General features: G+C 41.5%; 1 protein-coding gene across 1 annotated transcript in view; it reads left to right on the forward strand.

Moving 5' to 3' along the window:
• LOC137436117 (adhesion G protein-coupled receptor B3) overlaps positions 1 to 22,482 on the forward strand; it is a 999,412-nt gene that overhangs the window by 938,099 nt on the left and 38,831 nt on the right. Inside the window, exons 22-24 of the mRNA XM_078786591.1 lie at positions 15,579 to 15,750; positions 18,342 to 18,434; positions 18,861 to 18,900. Coding sequence (XP_078642717.1) covers positions 15,579 to 15,750; positions 18,342 to 18,434; positions 18,861 to 18,900 — 305 coding nt within the window. The remainder of the gene's footprint in view (positions 1 to 15,578; positions 15,751 to 18,341; positions 18,435 to 18,860; positions 18,901 to 22,482) is intronic.

Genomic DNA, 22,482 nt, shown 5'->3' on the forward strand with positions numbered 1-22,482 from the left:
TTGCTTGGTTTTTTGTTTTCTTGTTTATCCGGGCGATATCTCAGCCATCCTTTGAGCTAAGAAGCTGACATTTCGGCACAATAGCGAGCACGTGCTTTGACAAAAACTGTATTTTTTGTTTTTTTGATTCATCAATTAATTGATTAGTTATTTAATTATTATCGACAAATTAAGTACTTATTTATATCCTTTCCCTTGTGGGCAATATCTCAGGCACCTTTTGAGTTAGGAAGCTGATATTTGGACATGACAATGACCAAGTGATTTGGCTGTAAAGGATATTTTGATTTATTGATTAATCAATTAACCGATTAGTTATTTAATTATTCGATTAATGACTAAATTAATTTTAAAAAATTATTACAGATTCTGGTTAAACGGTGGTGTTTTCGATATTATATTAGCCAATTGATTAATTATTTTATTATTTTATGATTATTATTTATTTATTTTCATTATTAATCATTTATTTATTTTCTTTCTCATCTGGGCAATATCTCAGGCTCCTTTTGAGCTAGGAAGCTAATATTTGGACATGACAGTGAGCAAGTGATGTGGCTATAAATTATATAATTGATTTATTGATTCATCAATTTTTCGATTAATTATTTATTGATTCATCAATAAATAAATAAATTGCGATTAATGGCTTATTTAATTAATTTTCTAAAAGTTACAGCTTCGGATGAAGCACTGGTGGTTTAGGTATACTATTGGCCAATTGATTAAGAAAATATTTTACGATGATTATTTATTGATTTTAATTATGCAATTAATCAATGAATTATTGTACACCTCTCCCACCCAATACAGTCTCTATGAGCTGCATGGCGGTATTTACGGGCACCTGCGCCATACTGGCAATGCCACGCTGGAGGATATTTAATTATCTGGCATGGGGGCGGTGTACTTTGAATGTATCTGTGCTTGTTTGTTTTCTTGTTTGTTTTCTTGGTTGTTTGTTTGTTTGTCTGGGCGATATCTCAGCCATCCTTTGAGCTATGAAGCTGAAATTGTGGCACAATAGTGAGCAAGTGCTTTGGCAAAAAGAATATTTTTTGTTTTTTGATGAATCAATTAATTGATTAGTTATTTAATTATTATTATCGATAAATGTGTTTGCTGTGTTTGTGACCTCTGTGTTTGCCTCTAAATCTTGTGTCCCAAACCCATCCCTCTCTGTACCCACCATACCCAGTCATACCCAGCTGCTCCTGGACTGTGTCCTTTCCTCCTGACAAGGTGGAAAAGCTTCTGTCAACCCTCGACTGTGATTCTGCAACTGGACCTGACGGCATCAGTCCACGGGTCCTAAAATCCTGTTCTTCCGCTCTTTCACTCCCTCTCTCTGTTCTCTTCACCCTCTCTTTTGCTCAAGGTCATCTGCCATCTGCTTGGAAATCTGCCAACATCACCGCTTTGCACAAAAAAGGTGCAAAAACCGATCCCAGCAACTACAGACCAATCAGCCTTCTCCCAATTATCAGCAAAGTCATGGAATCCATCATTGCTTCAGATATGAAATCTTTCCTCTTCTCCAATGGCTTGATCTCTGATCATCAATTTGGTTTCAGACCTGGTCACTCTACTCTGGACATGCTGCTTCTGCTTTCTCAACAATGGATGGAGGTCCTCAATGCCAAACAGGAAATTAGAGCTGTCTCCCTTGACATATCACGTGCCTTCGATACGGTCTGGCACCCCGCTCTGCTCACCAAACTCTCCTCTTTTGGTATCCATGGAAATCTCCACGCATGGCTGGCGGACTTCCTCTCTAGTCGTAGTCAACGTGTGGCCCTGAATGGGTTTCTCTCATCTCCTCTTCCTGTTCAGGCTGGAGTTCCCCAAGGCAGTGTTCTGGGCCCTGTGCTTTTTCTGGTCTTCATCAATGATCTCTCTGACTCTCTTGAAAATCCTCTCTATCTCTTTGCTGATGACTCTACTCTCTGTCGCTCCATTCTTCATCCCTCAGATCGGCAGTCTGCAGCCTCCTCACTCTCTGCAGACCTGGACAAAATCACAGACTGGGCAAACAAGTGGAACATGTCTTTCAATCCTGACAAATCTCACACTCTTATGATGTCTCTCCGAAAAGACCGACTGGACAACCCTCCCATCCACTTTCTGAATAATCCTCTCCAAGAAGTTCTGTCACTCAAGCTTTTGGGTCTCACTATCTGCCATGATCTTTCCTGGGAAAACCACATTTCAAATCTGGCCTCCAAAGCCAGTCGCCGACTGGGCATCCTCCGTCGTGTGAAGTCCTTCCTTGGCACACATGAGCTCCTCACCATATACAAGGCTTTCATCCGCAGCTCAATGGAATACTGCTCTCCCCTCTGGGCTGGTGCTCCTGCCTCACACCTAGCTCGTCTTCACGCTGTTTAAAAACCAAAGCGTTCAGATTCATTGGAATCTCCCGCGATGAAGCTAACTCTAAGGGCCTCTCACTCACTCACCGCAGGCAGGTTGGTGGTCCTTCCGTCTTCTACCGACTCCTCTCTGGCCTTGCCCCCCCCCAGCTCTCTCTGGGCTCTGTCCCGCAAATATTCCTACAGGTCGCACAAGATCTGCCTGCAACCCTCTTATGGTTAAACTGCCAAAATCAAGACTCTCTGCTCACCTTCACTCCTTCATTCCTCTTTTATCCCGCCTCTTGAACAAACTCCCTCACTCTCGTCAATCCCACTCCACCCTCCAGGTCTTTAAAACAGCTGTTCACCACTATCTCTTATCTGCCCCCATCCAAAACCTTGATCTTTTCTACCCCCGCTAATTTCACCCCAATTCCACTTTTTTGAAATACCAACTTCTGTCCTGGAAGTCCTGGGTGTCCTTGTGTTTTATACTACTCCCACCCCCCCCCCCCCCCCTTCCGACGTCTCCTCCCCCCAAGCCCTCTCCCTCCCACACATCTCCCTGCGCTCAAATGTTGTGTTTGTGTGCTTCCCCTTCTCTCCCCATCTTGTCTTCCGCTCCCTCTTTTTATATATTTTGTTTGTCTGGTTGATTTGTTTGTGAAGTAAATGTTAGCTCTTTCACGAGCCTCGATTCAGTATACAACAAAAAAAAAAAATTCAGTACTTATTTATTTCCTTTCTCTTCTCGGCATTATCGCAGGCACCATTTGAGTTAGGAAGCTGATATTTGGACATGACAATGACCAAGTGATTTGGCTGTAAAGGATATTTGTCATTTGTTGATTAATCAATTAATCGATTAATTATTCGATTAATGATTTGATTAATATATATATTTTAAATTGCACATTCGGGTGAAACTGTGGTGGATTAGGTATTCTATTAGCAAATTGATTAATTATATATTTAATTATCTTATGATTTTTCTTTTTTTCATTATGAATCATTTATTTATTTTCTTTCTCATCTGGGCAATATCTCAGGTACCTTTTGAGCTTGGAAGCTGATATTTGGACACGACAGTAACGAAGTGATGTGGCTCTAAAGCATAGATTCTTAACCAGGAGTACCTGTACCCCCAGGGGGTACGAAACCTCCAAGCTGGCGGTACGAGACACGCCGCCCCAAAATAAATTTCAATTAAAAATAAGAGTATAACAGTATTTAAAGAAAAAAAGAAGAGTTAAAATGTTTTTATTTTAAAATTACAATCGTTAAAATGTTTTTGTTAAAAAATTACAAGGGTTTGGGTTTTTTTAAAATAATAATTTTGGACTTTATGTGTTCATAATTCTTTTATCTTTTAAATATATTTTTATTCAATTATAAGCAAATATTATATCATAAAAAGATATGAATGAGCGCTTACAATAAAAAACATGACAACCTCTATTATTTTCTGAAGTAATAACCATAAGTGTAGCTAATTTTAATTTTATTTCATTTTTTTTTTACGTCTTTTTATGTAGAATCAAATCTGACTTACCATGTCCAAGAAACGCAAGTGGAATGACGACTACGTTCGTTACGGTTTCACCTGTCTGATGGAAAAAGATGGAACTCAGCATGGAGGTACAAATTCTGGGCATGACTTCAACAGCTTCAAGATCAAGAGCGAACGATTTGATATTGGTGGTACCCTGCCAATGCAAGGATTCATGCCGATTGAGAAGCATCTTATCAAGTTGAGAAGCATCATCTATCATCTTATCATTGCAAGCATCTTATCAAGTTGTTTTCATGTGTGCCAAAAAAAAAGCCTCATACAATTTCTGAAGAACTGGTGAAATCTTGTGCACTAGAAATGGCAAAGGTAGTGTTGGGGACCATGGCACAAAATAAACTTCAACAGGTACCCTTGTCAAACGACATTATCCGTTCCAGGATTGGTGACATGAGTAGAGATATCTTGCAGCAGGTGATCGCAGACATCAAAGCTAGTCCTGTCAAAGTGAGTCTTCAGTTAGATGCGTCAACTAACGTCAGTTGTTGTTGTCAGTTGTTGGTATTTGTGCGGTACGTGAAGGAGAAAGAAGTGATGGAAGAATTCTTGTTTTGTGAACCGCTGACAACAACCACAAAAGCAATCGATGTGTTCAATCTCGTGAAAGATTTCTTCTTGAAGCATGGGATGACTCTCAACGTTTGTGGGTCACTTTGCACTGATGGAGCTCCCGCCATGCTAGGAAACAAATCAGGCTTTGCTACCCTCGTGAAGAAGGAGATGCCCCATGTCACTGTCACGCACTGTGTGTTGCATCGTCATGCACTTGCCACGAAGATGCTGCCAGAACACCTGAAGAATGTTTTGTCAATTGCTGTGTGTGCAGTAAATTTTATCAGAGGACGAGCCCTGAATCACCGTCTCTTCAATGTTTTTTGTGAAGAAAATGGAGCTGAGCATAGTGTTCCTCTTTTCCACATGGGAGTGAGATGGCTTTCCAGTGGCCGGTTGTTTACTCGTGTCTTCGAACTGCACGAATAAATCGAGCAGTTTCTTAGAAAGCAAGACAGTAACATTGCTGACCACTTTGAAAATAGGGAGTTATTTTGTCCCTGGCATACCTGGCAGATATATTCACACACCTCAACGATTTGAACACCTGCATCCAAGGAACAGGGATGAACATGATCACTGCCAGGGAAAAGGTGTCTGCCTTCACCCAAAAACTTCCAATTTGGATGCAGCGCATTGAGAATTGAAATTTTTCAAACTTTCCTAAACTTGATGAGGCTGCTAATGCGGAAAAATAACTATCCATCGTGCCTGAAGTGAAAGAACATTTGCAGGTGCTGATTCAGTCCTTCCAATGATACTTTCACCATGGAGAGGTTTCTATTGCACAGAGATGGATAAGGGATCCATTTATTTTCAACCTGGATTCTATGGATGATAGTGATATAATGAAAGCTGATCTTGTTGAGCAGAAGGCCAATGAAAAAATCCGAATGGAGTTTGAATCAATGCAGTGAGACATCTTCTGGTGTGCACAACTCAAAACGTTCCCACAGTTAGCAGAGAGAGCTCTGGAGATCCTCGTGCCATTTGCGACCACCTATTCGTGCGAGACAGGTTTTTCAACGCTCCTACACATCAAAACAAAGGCCAGGAACCGTTTGGATGCAAGTGACATGCGTGTGGCTATTTCAAAGAAAGAACCTCGTTTCAGCATCATCATTGATGAAAAACAACAACAAAAGAGCCACTAGAAATGTGTCTGTGTGTACTGTGTAGTATGTTTCTCTACAAAAGTTATGATTGTCCTGTAATCTACTTCAATAAAGTGACTTTTCAGCAAACACTATGCATTATGATTATTGTTTTCATAAATGTGTTTTTTTTAATGTGAAAATAAAGAAACTTTATTAATCTATTATTGTAGTTTTAAGTCATTTTTGACGGGGTACGGGAAAATATGAAAACTCAAGGGGTACAGGCACTCAAAAAGGTTAAGAACCACTGCGCTAGAGGATATTTTTGATTTATTGATTAAACAATTAATCGATTAATTATTAATTGATTAATCAATTAGTTATTTAATTTTTTTGATTAATGACTAATTAATTTTCAAAAAGTTACAGCTTCGGATGAAACACTGGTGGTTTCGGTATGCTATTAGCCAATTGATTAAGAACATATTTTATGATGATTGTTTATTGATTTTAATTATGCAATTAATCAATCAATTATTGTACACCTCTCCAACCCAATTTAGTCTCTATGAGCTGCACGGCGGTATTGCCGGGCGCCGGGGGCATCCTGGAAAATATCCTGGATATTTAATTATCTGGCATAGGGGCGGTGTACTTTGAATATCTGTACTCGTTTGTTTTCTTGTTGTTTTTTTTTCTTAATTGTTTGTCTGGGCAATATCTCAGCCATCCTTTGAGCTAGGAAGGTGAAATGTCGGCACAATAGTGAGCAAGTGCTTTGGCAAAAACGGTATATATATATATATATATATATTATTTTTTTTTGATTAATTAATTAATTGATTGGTTATTTAATTATTATCGATATTTAATTAAGCACCTATTTATTTTATATGGCAAAAACAGTATTTTTTGTTTTTTGATTAATCAATTAATTGGTTAGTTAATTAATTATTATCAATTACTTTCACATTGTTCGTCTTTTCTGGTTCTTCTTCCAATCAACGCTTCTCTTCATCATTGTCATCTTCCTCCTCTTCTCCATTCTGTCTTTCTCCCTCCCCTTCCTGCTCAATATAATTTGCTGTCCACTTTTCATACCCCCTGTCTGTGTAGGTGTCACGTGGTCCATGTCAGTGGGCTGTATCCCCTCCCTCCATCACACTTTGTCTCCGCTGCTGAGCACCACATGTTACGTCACATTATGTGTTCCGGCTTCACCGCATAGCCCATCTCCGTGCCACCTCAGTCAAGTCCCCACCATCACTCTATCCACCCCCCGGCAAGCCCTCATCTTGCATCCTCCTTAAATCTAATGCCATTTGTTTTCTGGCACTAACTGTTATTTCCTTTATTCTACTTTTCATCAGGTATTGATATATTGTTGATGCTACTCTTTCAAATTTATGAGAAGGAACTATCTGTTCTGATGAACAATTTTGTTTTTTTCAGCTGGTGCATAAATCTTACTCCCCTGTCATGCATCCCCCACTGTTTATACATAGAATACACTTCACAGTGGAAGATGATGGTATTCTCCTCTAAACTCCAGTTTTGTTTGTTTAAGCTTCTTTTCTGGTGATTTTATTTGACTTTACCGAGAGAGGTAGTACCTTTTTAGCCTGTCACCTCAGTACAGATCCTGTCTCTCTCTGAGCATATCTTCTTTCTCACTAGAGGAAGTGAAGCCTTTAATCTTCATAGCACTTATTCCGGCTGCTTTGTGCGGCTGCACAGACACAGAGCTCCACGACTAATAGGTCTGTATTCCTTCATTCAAGATTTTGTTTCCTTTTCTTTCCAACACAATATTTGTCTTCATCGTTCCCTGATTACCCTCCACTGCCATTCCCCAGCACTTCTATAACAATTCATCCCATTGGGAAATGCCATCCAGGCTGCTCAACAGACTGTTCAGGGTGAGAGCAGCAACAAATCGCTCCAAGATTACCTCCCTGTTGTCTCCTTGGTCGACAAAACCAGCTACATATGCCATGAGCATCACAGCACGAAACTCATCCAGGGAACCAAGCAGTCCATTCGAGACAGAGTCATAAGTGGGGTTTCTCCTTATTCGCAGGCCGCAAAGCTGTGTGCACTTCACGGCAATCCACGCTTCCACATTTGATCAAGTCTCTCCACTCCAGTCATGCCTCCCTCCACGTTGTCAAAGCTCTAATTCCCGACATCCAGGGCTTAATATGGTCCGCCAGAGACATGCATAGTTGCAGAACCTCATCTCAATCACTCGCAAGCCTCAAAGTGACACGCACCTTGTGGCGGCCTACGCCTCTGCCTCTCAACAACCCTTTCCACCTCATTCAGGTCATCAGTATGCCTTTCAGTGCAATCCCTCTCCTTTCTTTATCCCTTTGCTGCAAATATTGGGGCCCTATAATTGCCATTGATGGACTCGAGCTGTGAGAACAGTGTGAGATACTGTTAGACAAGGCACTGCCATTGTGTGCGTGTGTGTGTGCATATGTGTGTGCCCATGTCTATAGCTAGAGTTATTTTTTTACCTGTATCAATTCTGTTTCTTGTCAGGGATTTTGCTCCATATCTGTGGTAATAAATTATATATTTCTTAAAGAGATAGTTTGCACCTCGGGCACCTGCTGTTGTTCTGCACCGATGTTTATAGGTTTGTTTGGCATAGCCAGGGTGCTAATTTATTAATAATCCTGATTTATAATTGACAAGGTATGAGACCCCAGCAGAATAACGGCTGACCTTAAATTGCTCAGGCATTGGTCCTTGTCAAACCTTATTAGCTCAGTTTTCCTTGAAGCTAACTTCTGGTGTGGTCGGAAATTCCCTCAGTTGCGGTTATTGGGTGGTTGCAATCTATGCCACATTTGGCCTCATGCGTGAGATTTGCACCTTCTGGATTCCACATGACATTCATTGTCTATCGGGGGTATTCAACCCTCAACCATCTAGGGAAAAATTTAAATTTGAAAAGACTTTGCACACAATTTTTTTTTAATTCAAAATAATTTTCTTCATGACACACCTGGCAAATGGTGGACCACCATGGTGCTTGTGGTGGAGAACACAAGGTTGGGGCGTAGTGTAGTAGTGTGGAGGAGCTTAGTCGAATAATTTCTCCCACCCCCAGTGTTACTTAAGGTTGCCCATCCTCCTCAGACTTGGGTTTGTCACATGGGGATAAGGCAATGATCCGGCAAGCCATAATGGCACAATTTGTAGAGATATCTTTCACTTGGCAGAGGTTGAAATAATGTCTTCCGAGGGTGAGATAGTGCAATACCTTCCTCCCCCCTCCCTACCCCCCATTCCCCCCCCCCCCCCCCATCAAGGTTGAGGTAGTGCCTGCCAAGGTTGAATTGGTGCCCGCTGAGGTTTAGTTTAGCATCCCCGTAGGGTGGGTTAGCACATACTGTTATTTAGAGCCTGCGGCGGGTAAGTTTGTGCCTGTGAAGATTTGGTTGGATTTGGTTGGAGTCCTGCTTGGCTATGTAAGGGCAGTCTTTACTGGAAGGTTGTTACTGGGATCCCCCATTGGCTCATTTGAGTTTATGAGCTGTCATGAAAGAGTCGGTGGTCACTTATGAGCTAGACTACGGATTTTTATGTTAAGAAAATAGGCCTTTTATGTTTTGAAAAGCGGAATTTTTTTTTTTTAATGTGAAAAAATCCCGAAATATTTTTTTCTCCCGTTTTATTCATTTTTTATTATTACCAGGTTTTTCAGAAATCAGTCAAAAAAAAAAAATGGTAAGCTTTTTCCTGCACAACATTAAGCACTCTGGGCTAGTAAACAGGTAAAAAATGACGTTCAGGTACCTTTATTGCAACCGCATTGTTTGATAAGTAGAGGACTAGAAGAAATTGACAAGACCCTTTTAGGAATGGTTAAAGTAGGTGTTTGAAATCATTATCTTGGTAATGTTCTCCTTGGTGAGGCGGTGTCGGCGGTAGGTGAGGACGTTTCTGTAGACGGAGAAGGACCTTTCCACGTCGACGCTGACGATGGGGCAGTACCTCAAGAGGGGGATGTCGGCAAGCTTGACTCCAGCCGGCACACCAACCTCAGATCCGTGCTGATCTCCATCCAGGATCAAAGCCACTGTCCTCAGCACACCAATGTCGGGATTGCGCTGCAGCACCGCCTTGAACTTGGTGAGCAGGATCTCCTTACGGCAGCCTCGGATCTTTTTGAGCTCCTCCTTGGCCTGATAAAGGAGCTGGAAGGCCTTGGCCAGCTCCATGCCGGCCTCCTTCAGCTGCTTAAGGATCTTCGGGATGAACGACACGTGGGCATTTAAGAAGACCAAACTGAGCTTGATGCTCGCCTTTCCGAACAGGTCCTTGGCACTCCGGATTGCCATCGCGTCGTCATCGTTCAGCTGGTCCACAATGTCCTTGACGGCCTCGAAGTGCTCGGCGTAAAACACCGCGGCATCGATCCACGTCCCCGTCAGAATGGGCTCTGGGGGGAGAGAAAGATTGGGCTGCTGCTCCTTCCAAAGGACAACACGCGACAGGGCTTTGGCGAACACCTTCTTCGTCGTGGCAATCAGGTCGTTGACGTCCTTGAACATTTCTCGGACTGTCTCGCAGACACGGTGGAGCGCGTGGGCAACGCAAGTCACATGCAGCAAGTCCGGGAAGAGTTCCTTCAGGGCATGGCCGGCCTTGATCATATAGGCCGCGGCGTCGCTGACGAGGATCTTGAGGCACTCCGGCTTGAAATCAGGCCAATTTGCACGCGTGTCATTGACTGCGCGCACGATCTCCCCGGAGTTGGTCTTCTCCAGAAACATGCACTGGACGAGGTGGGGATGAAAGTACCCCTCCTTGGACAAGCGTCCCACGATGATGTTGGCCACATATCGACCTGCCGAATCGGTCCTCTCGTCGACGGACAGCCAGATGGGCTGCTGTCCGAGGTCGGCACGGATCCTCACCAAGGCCTCGTCGTAGCACTTGTCGAGGTAGTGCTTTCGAATCCAGCTTTCATCGGGGATCTGGAGAGTGATGTGCTTCTCCAGGAACGACCGGAGGGCAGGGTTTTCCAATTTCGACCATGGGATGCCAGCGGCCAGCCAGCATGGCCTGGCACAGCTCCTGAGCCACGACGTCGCACTTGTGCCTCTTTCCGCCACCAAAGTCCTCCATGGTGGCTTGCGTGACCGTCCTCTTCTTCTTCAAGGCCAAGTTGCTCTTGTGGCGGTCTCCTCGGACATGTTGGGCCAGCTCAGACTTCTGCTTCGCCCGGAAAGTCTTTTCACAAGCTCGACAGAAAGCCGTGTCACTCGACACGTACTTGAAGGTGGCCCCATCGCCACCAGCGTTGAATTCCTTCAGCCACTTGTCACGAAGAGCAGCACTCATCTTGATAGGAGACTTGTTCACACTTTGTGTACACTCTCTCACTGTAGTACACCGCCTCACTGCTGTACACGCTGGGGACGCAACGCACTCAAGTGGACGCAACGTTTTGTTTTTGAGATCGATCGCAGTTAAAAATTTCAATCGCAGTTAAAAATTTCGAAAAATTCCCTAATTTTTTTTAGCGTTGCCAGACATTTTCGACCAAAAAGGGCATTTTATTTTATTTTTCCCGAAAAAGGGCGAAATTTTTTTTTCTCCGAAAATAGCAAAATAATTTTTTTGCACGCAAAAAGGCCGTTTTATGTGAAAAAATATTTTTTATTTTTTCACATAAAAATCCGATGTGCAGTTATGACAGTCTGAAAAGTAAGGAGATTGCTCAGTCTCATGGACGGCTGTCAGGCATGGTTAAAGGATCCATAGGGCATCTTCAGGAAGAGATGAAGTTGACCCAGGGGACCATTGCCAACAGCCATATTTCGGTAACTGAGCCTCCCAAATTGTTGGAGGAACAGCAGATGGTGAATTTGCTTTGATTGCCAACCTTTCTTCCTCAGGCATAGAAAGCCACCTTCATTCCTGGATTATGGACCGGTCTCGAAAGCCAGCCGCAGACAGGAAATCCTCAATCGATCCATCTTTTGTTTGGGAAATCGGAGCTACTCATAGTCTACACCTTTATCTGTAACTCAATGGAGTACTGCTCTCAGCCAAGGACATTTCCTCCAGCATCATTGTTAGCATTGCCTCCCCTGGATTCTGTGTAATCTCAAGCTCCCAAAAATATTAGTATCTCCCATTATGAGGCCAAAGCGCAAGATCTGTTGCTTTCACATCACAGGCATGGCAGTGGTTTCTGTTTTTTAACTACCTCTTGTTAACTACAACTCAAATATTGCTCCTTCTGCTCTCTCCGTCCTCTAACCTTCTCTATCAACTCCAGGATGCAGGTGTTCTTTCAGTAAGCCCCTCCTTGTTAATCTTGGAAAATCCAGGCTGACGACACACCTCAACTCTTTTATTCCTCGCTTATCCCATCTATGGAACCACCTTCCCGAGGCTGCTCCGTCTCCCTCTTCCATCCAAGGCTTCAAGCAAGCAGTGCACTGCCGTATCTTATCATCCCCAATTCTGTCCTATGATCTTTATTACCCCCATTAACCTTTGTTATCCCAAACATCTTAATTGATAGTTTTATTATTTCCCTCTTTTCCTCTTATCCAGTTCGTTCAGGCCCTCGATGTTTATCCCACTCTCAAATTTACCTTGCTATTCAATGAGCCTCGCTCCTGTAAAAATAAATAAATAAATAAATACCCAGGTTGCATTCAGACCATGTATGGGATAGTTCAGTCAGACTTGGGAGAAATAATCTTCTTAGTTGACTTAGATGTGCTAGTAAGCCTGGAGTTGGCATGTGTATTTCTTACCATTCTTTCTTCCCCTCCAGGATATCCAGAATAAAGACCTGGGAGGGGAAGCTGAGGGGATATGAATTTATACATTTTAAGGAACGTGTTTTTGTTTGTGTGTTTTGAATTTAATTGTGTTTTATGTAGGTAAGAAACATCGTTGGCTCCCACAGCCTCTTTGGATTGATTGGTTAAGATAATGAGATGATGAATGTGGGAGGCGAAAGTTCAGGAAGGGGGAGGGGAGGGCTTCTAAGTTTGTGGTGTAGAGGGCAGTAGTTAGTTTAATGCCTTAACTACCGTTTGTGTTCAGGTAGTTCTTAGAACCTTTTTAACATGCACAACTGCATCTTCTAAGGTTTGGTTGTCTTTCGTATTCCATGCAAGGAGTAAGACATTTTCTAATTTAGAATATGCAGGTGCAAGGCGTCTCATCCTTCTTTTTACCTTATGTGAACTGAGCAAGAGTAGATGCGTAGAAGGTGGTACGAACATGTCCCTCCCACATACCGGAGGTGGGGCTAGAGGGATTGGATGGCCATGCCAGCTGTCCATCACTGTGTGGGAAGTGCACTTCAGGCCATTATGAGTCCATGATTGGCCGAACTCCCACGTCAGTGATTGATCTGCTGTGGCTAAGGATGAGAGTTCCCTTTGGCTCTTGGATTTGAAAGATTTTTGATGCCACGGGACAGTTGCACAATTTTCTTCACCTCCTCATGTCTTGGCACCTTCTGACTGATTCTCTATCTGGCGACCACTGGCACTGGTCCCTACTCTTTCACCATTCAAGTTATGCAACAGCCAGGGGTTCTTCATCCTGTGATTTTCCCTCATCCTTGCCCGGTTTGGTGTACATGATTGAACTGTGACAAAAGGCCCATAGCTTGGGTAGTTTTTCCTGTGTTGTTTCTATCGGTCTTTGTGTCTGGGATGTTGTTCCATGTTTCATGTAATAAATTTATATATTGCTGTAAGAGAGGGTGTCGGCCTTGTGATCCTGCTATTTTTTCGTTCTGATATTTGAGCATCGTTTGTACAAAATTCCTCCAATGTCCACCTCCCTTATAAAAGCAATTGCTAATTATAAGCTCTGGGGTAACCAATCACCTTCAAAATCACACACCAAGTTCATTGGCCTCCACCTGTGTTAAATTGTAGTGATTCCGATTATTTCAGATTCAAATCAGCTGTTCCTGTAGGTTTCCTCTGCTAAGTAATGCATTTCGCAGCAAAGACTCAACCATGAGCACCAAGAAGCTTTCGGAAGACCTCAGTGATAAAGTTGTGGAAAGGCACAAATTAGAGGATGGGTATAAAATATTTCAAAGGCCTTGCATATCCCTTGGAGCACAGTCAAGACAATCATTAAGAAGTGGAAGGTGTACATGGTACCACCAAGAACATGCTTAGATCAGGCCGTGCCTCCAAACTGGATGACCAAGCAAGGAGGAGACTGATGAGAGAGCCCAACCAGAGGTCAATAGCAACTGAGACTGCTCACTGTGTGCATGTGACAAGAATATCCCAAGCACTCCTCAGGTCTGGCCTGTACGGTAGGGTGGCAAGAATGAAGCCATTACTCAAAAAGCCCACCTTGAGTCCTGTTTGAGGTATGCAAAAAAAAAAAAACACTCCAGAGATTCTGAAGCCATGTGGTAAAAAGCTTTGTGGTCTGACGAAACCAAGATGGAACTTTTTTGCCAAAATGCAGAACGTTACGTTTGGACGCAAACCCAACACAGCACATCACCCAAAAAACACCATCCCTACTGTGAAGCATGGTGGTGGCAGCATCATGTTATGGGGATGGTTCTCATCAGCAGGGACTGGGGTACTAGTCAGGATAGAAGGGAAAATCGATGGAGCAAAACACAGAAACATCCCAGAGGAAAACCTGCTTCCCTCTGCAAGAAAGCTGAAATTGGGACGGAAGTTCACCTTTTAGCACAACAACAACCCGAAGCACATAGCCAAAGCTACACTGGAGTGGCCAAGGAACAAAAAGATAAATTTCCTTGAGTGGCCCAATCAAATCCCCGACCTAAATCCAATCGAAAATATGTGGCATGACTTGAAGATTGCTGTCCATCAACGCTCCCATGCAACGTGACTGAGCTTGAACAGTTTTGCGCAGAAAATGGGCAAATATTGCCCAATCAAAGTATGCAAGGTAGGTAGAGACCTATCCCAACAGACTCACAGCTGTAATTGCTGTCAAAGATACTTCCACCAGGTATTAACTCAGGTAGTGGACACTTACCAACCAAGATATTCTCGTTTTGTATTTTTAAATAATTTTCTGAAATTTGTACAATTTGTTTTTCACTTGGAAGTTGTGGGTTACGATGTTTAAATAAAGGTGGGAAAAATGTGATTTTGTGCAATTTAATTCCAGGCCATAATAAAAGGTGAAAAATTTAAAGGGGGTTTAGATTTTATTATAGGAACTGCATATAATAAAATTCAGTACGAACATGGAAGCTGTTAAATGGCGTGTATAAAATGATTTTGTGATTTATATGCCTGCAGCAATAAAATGCCCAATTAGAATGGCCACCAATAATTGAAGGTTTATTTTAAAATGTATTTTGTTTTCTGCATTTGCTTTTAGAATAATGAGCAGTTGGAGATGTATCAAATATTCAAGCTGTGCTGTCTATATGCACCTCCGGCAATATTTGTACATTCCCCATCATTCTTTACTTCTATATTCCAGAAGGCAATTTGTGATGTTTGTTCCATTTGTTTGTTCAAAAAAAAATCTCCTTTCTCTCTTCACCGTTTCCTTTTCTGTTCTCTTTTGTCTTCTCATATCTTTTCTTCTTTTTTCCGCTTTGTTTCTCTCTCTTGCACTCACTTTTTCTATATTATCTATTCTCTTCTCCTTTTGAATTCTCTATTCTTTTCTCTGTTTCCTTTTGTCTTCTCTTCTAACTTCTCATCTCTTTTATTCCCTTCTCTTCTTTCCCTCTCTCCCTCTGTCCCAACCTCGCCCCCCCCCCCCCCCACCCCTCCCTATCTCTCCTTTTTCTCTTTCTTTCCAGTTTGTTTCAATATATCTTTGTTACTTAACTTTGTTACTTGTCTTTGTTACTTCTCTTCATTTATTCTCTTCATTATTTATATTCAATACCTCTCTTCTTTACTTTTCTTCTTTCTTCCCTTCTCTTTTTCTTCTCTTCTTTCTCTTTTATCTCCTCACCTCCGCCCCCACCCCCACCTCCCACAGGGCATCATTGTGGAGTTCTTGCGTGGTGCTGCCGTTGTTGGCCCTCACCTGGATGTCTGCAGTACTTGCCATTACTGATCGAAGATCATCTCTATTCCAGATTCTTTTTGCTGTTTTTGACTCTTTGCAAGGTTTTGTGGTGCTTGTGGTGCATAGCATCCTTCGTAAGGAGGTCGGTGCTTGCATTTCACAACTTAATTACATGATTCCATTTTTGTCTATGTTTCTGTCCTGCCATTCGTGTGTGTGTGTGTGTGTGTGTGTGTGTGTGTGTGTGTGTGTGTGTGTGTGTGGTGTGTGTGTGTGTGTGTGTGTGTGTGTGTGTGTGTGTGTGTGTGTGTGTGTGTGTGTGTGTTATACATTCAATGTTACAGAATAACGGGTGCCCCAAAAGTAGTGTTGTGATTTTGATTTTTAATATTCTGTGAATACTAATGCCTAATGTCATTTTTCTCCAGATTGATGCACTCACCCTGGAGATTTACCATGATTAGATGGGCAGATCAAGAACATGCTGCAATTGTTGAACTGTACTTTACAAATGGAAATTCAATTATTCAAGTGCAGCTAGCCTACAGACAGATCACTACACTACATTTGAGACACCCTGTATATTGCTATCTATTGTTAAGTAAAAAATCCTTGTATTTTTTTTATTGCTACATTATTTTTGATCAGCACATAATTATTATCAATGCTTAGCTGGTCAGTTGTAAAAAGAAACAGTTGTTACTTTCGAAGTATTGATCCTTTTTGACATTGCCTGTACAAAATGGCTCATTATCAAATGTCACCATTATATTTCCATTTCTTTTGATTTTCATTTCTCATTTCCAGAACAGCAAAATTATGTGCAGTGAAGTTATGTGTTTGCAATATTGATGTTCCTTTTTGCTTTCCAGTAAACTTTCCAGAGATATTCTTCACAATCATTTTCCGTGCTTTTAAATTAATAATCACCTTTTCCACTACAGAAAAATATTGACATGAAGTGCACATATAATTATTTACACTAAATATATAATGAGGGATATTGAAAAGATTATCAAATCCTTTAAACAAGCAAGCCATGATTTATCTACTTACCTTGCAGATTGGAAAATCAATTACCACTTCTTGAAAACGTTTTTTTAATGTGGACCTGACTTTACTAATTTATGATCTTTGCTGTCTTTTCATATCCGCCAAATCGTTTTGTTAATTTTTTTGTTAATGTCTATAATCCTCCCAAAAGTTATCTGAGGTCCTCTAATGTTTTATTGGATTATTGGTAAAAACCCCCTTTGTGTGCTTTGCATCACTGCGAATATTAAGTAGCTGCTTATGGTTTTAATTTGCCAACACAAACAGATAAGTGTCAGAAAGTATGATTGGAAAGAACAGATTTTATTTTGTAACGTATTGAATTGATTGTTTCTTTCTGTGGAGTGTGAGTGTAAGATTTCATTAATCGTTGCTTGCATGGCAGTTAGGACTCTTTCGTAACTAAAGACACAAAAATGAAGCATAATGAAAAGAAAACATGATTCATAAAAATAGAATGAGTCCTTCGTCTTCAGATTTAAAATGAGTATAACTTCCTGAAGATTGATAAAGGTGCTGCCTTCTTTCTGGAAGCTACAAATCAAACTGATGCCATGACAGTGAATGTGCGGTATACCAATTGAATTATTTTCCCAGTGAAATTTGTGATTGTCCCACCTCAAATGGGTGTCTTTGATGACAAATCTCAAACCTAAATCCAACCTATTCAAGTCCACCCTTGGACAAAGCCCTCCATATGCAGTGAAATGAAATAAGGTGGTTTCAGCCTTTTGGCATACGTGCCATGCTTCATGCCAAGTGCTGGTTGGCAAAAATGAGCAGACTTGGGAATGTAACCCATGACACCATCCAGTCGAGAAAGAAACTGGTCTTTAATCACTTGACCATATAGGCACACACTGCTGAAATTAGTTTTCAAAAGCTAGTTTACAACTGTCTTTGTGGAAAGGGAATGTGGCATCAATATCTGGTTTGGCCAACTCCAGTTATACATCATGTAATTGACTTCAATAAATGGATGTCATATATGATCAATTCTATAGTATAGAGGTTAGGCTTAGTAGCGTTTGAACCCTCCAACAGGTACAGGCCATGTCTGAAGGTACTTCGAATGTAACATGGATAAAAAGAATGACCTGGAAATTAAGAATAAATATTAAGGAGACCTGAACAATTTCACTGGGAAAATAATTATATTGGAATATCGCATTGTCATTGTCACAACACCAGAACAGTATTTCCAGAGCATGAGTGGGGTTCTATTACATAATCAAGTCATGTCCAGAGGCGTAAAAGTCAGCCATTCTTTTGTATGTCACTCAGATTTTCAAAATCACTCTATTCCACATAGAATTCCAACTTATAAATGAGGTGCATCTGGCTCAAATGTAGAAAAATTACTTGGAACTTACAGGTGACATTTGCAAATGTGTAATGTGAATTTCTAAAATGATGGAGTACTCTTAAGGCTTACTGCAGCAAGTTGAATTTTTGTGAAGTCTTAACTACACTTAAATGGCATCACTTGAGCTTTGAATGTATTGCCTATTTCAATTAAATAATCCGTTAATTCCAAATGTGAGCATGATTGACTTCAAAGAGCATTTGACACTTGCTACAAAATGTCACCGGGTATAACAGTGAGAAACAAAACTGTTTGAGTTCATTACAAGAGATGTAATGTTGCACCTTAGCAATATGACATTTCCATTCTTCCAGGTCCAAGATGCTCTGAAGTGCAGGATCCAGAACACCAATGTGCAAACCAACGAAACAAGCAGCACCTTTCAAAATGGCCATGCAGAGATCCTGGTAAGTCTTTTCTTGCGAGTTAAGTTCACTTCCAATCAATGTAATGAATGTTTGTTTATATCTTCGCTGAAACTCACACATCCACTTGGTAATGCATTTGCAGAAAGGACGCTTTAAGGTAGGACATTATATTAATTGGGCATGTGACGTGTCGGTTTTGGATTGTTTTGGATCTGGAGTATTTGTGCTGATCACCATGCTTTTTATCATCAAATGGGATGCGCCTCGTTTTAACAGTGGATTGACCTTTTATTATCCAGCATCCTTGTCTAGTGCCTGTTGCATGAGACTTGTTGGTGTGTGTTTGGGGATATTGAAAATGCCTTGATTGTAGGAAAAGTTTGCACTCGACCTATAATTTCAATTGTCTATCCTTTTTCTTTGAAATATATCACATTGTGCACGTTGCATTTTTATTCCCAACAGTCAGACTTTGAAAAGGACGTAGAGATGGTTTGCCGGTCAGGTGAGCAATGACTTTTGTTTCAAACCTAGCTTCTTCACCTGCAACAGCTGGTTTGAATTGGAACAATGCCATCGTATTTTGTACCTGTAAAATCAAACTTTAATGCCACTTCACTTACATCAGACACATTTTATGCAAAACAGAATTTGTTTTGACAAATTATTCATACTTTGTGTTTCCCGTTCATTTAATAGTGGGCCAGAAGCTAATAAATGCTATACAAGGAAAGCTCTTTGCTGTTTCAAACACTACTTGGGTTCCTCGACAGCTGCAGACATTCACAAGTAATTCACAAGCACATACATGAGAATCCGAATGCTACACGCCACCATACCAGTTTCATTACTTGTTGGTGAATCATCAGCGATCAGTGTAGAAAGAATACGCATACCACCGAGTTCACATGCAATGCCAATAGCAGTTAAAATGTTAATAACAAGACCCAATTATGTCTCTCACCTGTAATTGGAAGGAATAACCAATCAGCTCTCACCTAATTAATTACCAAAGGTAGCTAGGATTATCAAATAAATTAACTCCCATGTGTGAGAAACATGGGCTGAAAATGAGCATGGAGAAAAGATGGAGGTGATGTAGGTTTGGCAGCAGAGAAAATAAATCAATATCAAGTTAGAGGGGAAGGAGATCAGACAAGGAAATATGTTTGAGTATTTGGGGGGAACAGTCACTGGGGATGGTAAGTCAGAGGCAAAGGTGCGGAGGAGGATTCAGGTGGATGTGAATGCATGGAGGAGGGTGGAGACACAATAACAGACAAAAATATTTCAAGGAGATTGAAAGGAAAGGTTCTGATGTCTTGTGTAATGTTGGCCTATCTTTACGGTCTGGAGACGGTGACACTGAAAGAGAGACAACGACAGAGGCTGCAGGTTTGCAAGAACAACTGGGTCAGGAGCATTGTGGGAGGGAAGAGGGTGGATTGAAGGAGGATAGATGAACTGAGGGAGGAGATTGGTGTGCTGAAGAGCTTTATGGGAAGATTGGTGTAATGCCAGCTGAGATGGGTTTGACATTTGGTGTTGATGGGGGAAGAGAGAATGGCGGATAGAATGAGGGAACAAGGTAGGAGGAAAATCATACCAGTGGTGCGGTGCAGTGAACCGTAACAATGCTCTGCTATTGGAGCAATCTGGTCGACCCCCTACCAAGCACACAATTTTCCCACATATAAAATTGCCACTCTTTCCACTTAATCAGAGGACCAGGGATTGATTCCCGGTCTGGGCGCGTCATTTTCCCACATACCTTGATTGGTTATTTACAATCCTATTAATTTATTTAATTTCGTTACTACTTACTTACGTTACGTTACGTTACTAAGGCTAACCCCCGCTCTAGCGGGGAAAATGGCCTTAAAACGATCATTCATTCATTCACGACGCCCCCAGTGGTGCCTATAAATAGCGCATGTGGATTTGTACCCACATTGGGGGAAGACCTTCTCGTGAACAGGCCTTTGTTCCTCCTATGGCTGGCAGCGAGTGCCTCAGAAACAGTGGCAGAAAGAGAGTGGCAATTATATGTTTGGGAAAAGTGTGTGCTAGGTCAGGGGTCACCAGATAGCTCAGATGGAAGAGCACTGGTGTGGTTCACCAGAGGGCCTGGGGTTAAATTCTTGATCTGGGTGTGTAATTTCCCCACATAAATTGATTGGTTATTTACAATCATGTTTACATATGTATTTATATTTAAAACTCTGACAAAATAAAGGCTGAATTTAATTAATTTTACTGAGATATAATTTTGGCTTTCTCGTACATGTTGAAGGAACTTTGAAGAAAAGCTGATCTTGTGTAAATCACCATTCATTACAAGATATTCCAAAACGGTCTGATTTACATTATGGAATGGGTGAGAATGATTCAGTACAGAATTGTAATGCAAATTGATATTGCCTAAAGCAAAGCAGTGTCCATTACGAGCAAGCCAGCATGCATGTAATTAAAGTCCAATTGCATACGATGGCATGGCTCATTTATTGAGGTACAAGAGGAATTCGGCACTGCAAACTAAGACCCCAGTGGAAAAAGTGTTGTGTTTGCCTTATGCCTTGGAATTAAAATCTTCATGTAATATAATCACAATAAAAAAACTTTGCACTTGTTTTTTGCCTCAAAAACAAGGCCAATGACAATTTGGAGTGGCTTTCACAATGCAAATGTTTTTTTTTCGCTACTCTTGTACATCCCATGCAGCAATTATGCTGAGAAATGATCCTTATGATCCTGGTATTGGGTAGTCCAAATTGCACTGTTTAATTGATAATAGAATCTCACGCACATAATGGACTCCACTCCTACATTGCCAGCATAATGGTGCAGCGCCTGACATAAATATGGAACATTGAGTTTTCAGCTCTCGGTTCAGAATATAAATGTCCAAACGCAATGCCACTGAAAGGGTTCTTATATCAGCCACAAGGGCATTCTCCATGTGACCTTTGATATTTTCCACTAGACTCAAATGTCATCCTTGCGAGGTCAGCAAAATGAGTACCAGCTTATTGGAAACAGAGGTTGGCAAAAACAGCCACGCTCCCAGCAATTATGCAACCAGGAAGCCACAGGCTGCAGACAAAATGACGATGACTGGACTCAAATAGACATAAAATAAAATAAATTTCTACATTAAGACATTTAGCCTGGCGTTGGCTTAGCGGTTAGGTTGCCGGCTTGGGATCCTAGGATCCTGGGTTCGAATCCCGGTCGATCGCTGTAATTAACGCCAGGGGGGTTGACTCAGCCTGTCATCCTTCCGAGGTCGGCAAATTGAGTACCAGCTTGCTGGGATGAATGATCACGGTGTGTACCCCGATTCAGAATAGGCACACTGTATCCCTGCGCATCGAAGAGCGTGACCAAGGGTTGGCGTCAGGAAGGGCATCCGGCCATAAAAACAATGCCTCAAACAGGGAACCATGATTGTCATGGGGCCCGCAAGGCTAACCCCCGCTCTAGCGGGGAAAAATGGCCTTAAAACGATCATTCATTCATTCATATTCATATTAAGCTTTGCTACAAAGCCTGGTGTTGGCTTAGCGGTTAGGGTGCCGGCTTTGGATCCTGGGTTCGAATCCCGGTCGGTCGCTGAATTAACGCCAGAGGGGTTGACTCAGCCTATCATCCTTGCAAGGTTGGCAAATTGAGTACCAGTTCACTGGTAATTCCCTGTGTGTTGCAAGAGGCGACTAACAGGGTTGGCGGCAGGAAGAGCATCCGGCCATAAAACATTGCTTCAAAAAGGGGATCAAGGTGCCCGAAAAAGGCCAACCCCTGCTGTGCGGGGAAAAATGGCCTCTAAAGGTGGTATATATATATATATATATATATATATATATATATATATATATATATATATATATATATATATATACATATATATATATATAGTAAGCTTTGCTACAGTAATCGTTACTCAATATCGCGGACAGGAATTATATACCTCATGCACTCTCTTATCAGATTTTTTGCAACTTATACACAATATAAAATTTACTTCTTGCAAACTGCTTTAATTATGTGCAACACATTAAAAGGATGAGCATTGATGCCGGAAAGCGGG

Source organism: Myxine glutinosa, chromosome 11 (assembly GCF_964187855.1).
Source record: "Myxine glutinosa chromosome 11, kmMyxGlut1.1, whole genome shotgun sequence".
NCBI lineage: Eukaryota > Metazoa > Chordata > Myxini > Myxiniformes > Myxinidae > Myxine > Myxine glutinosa.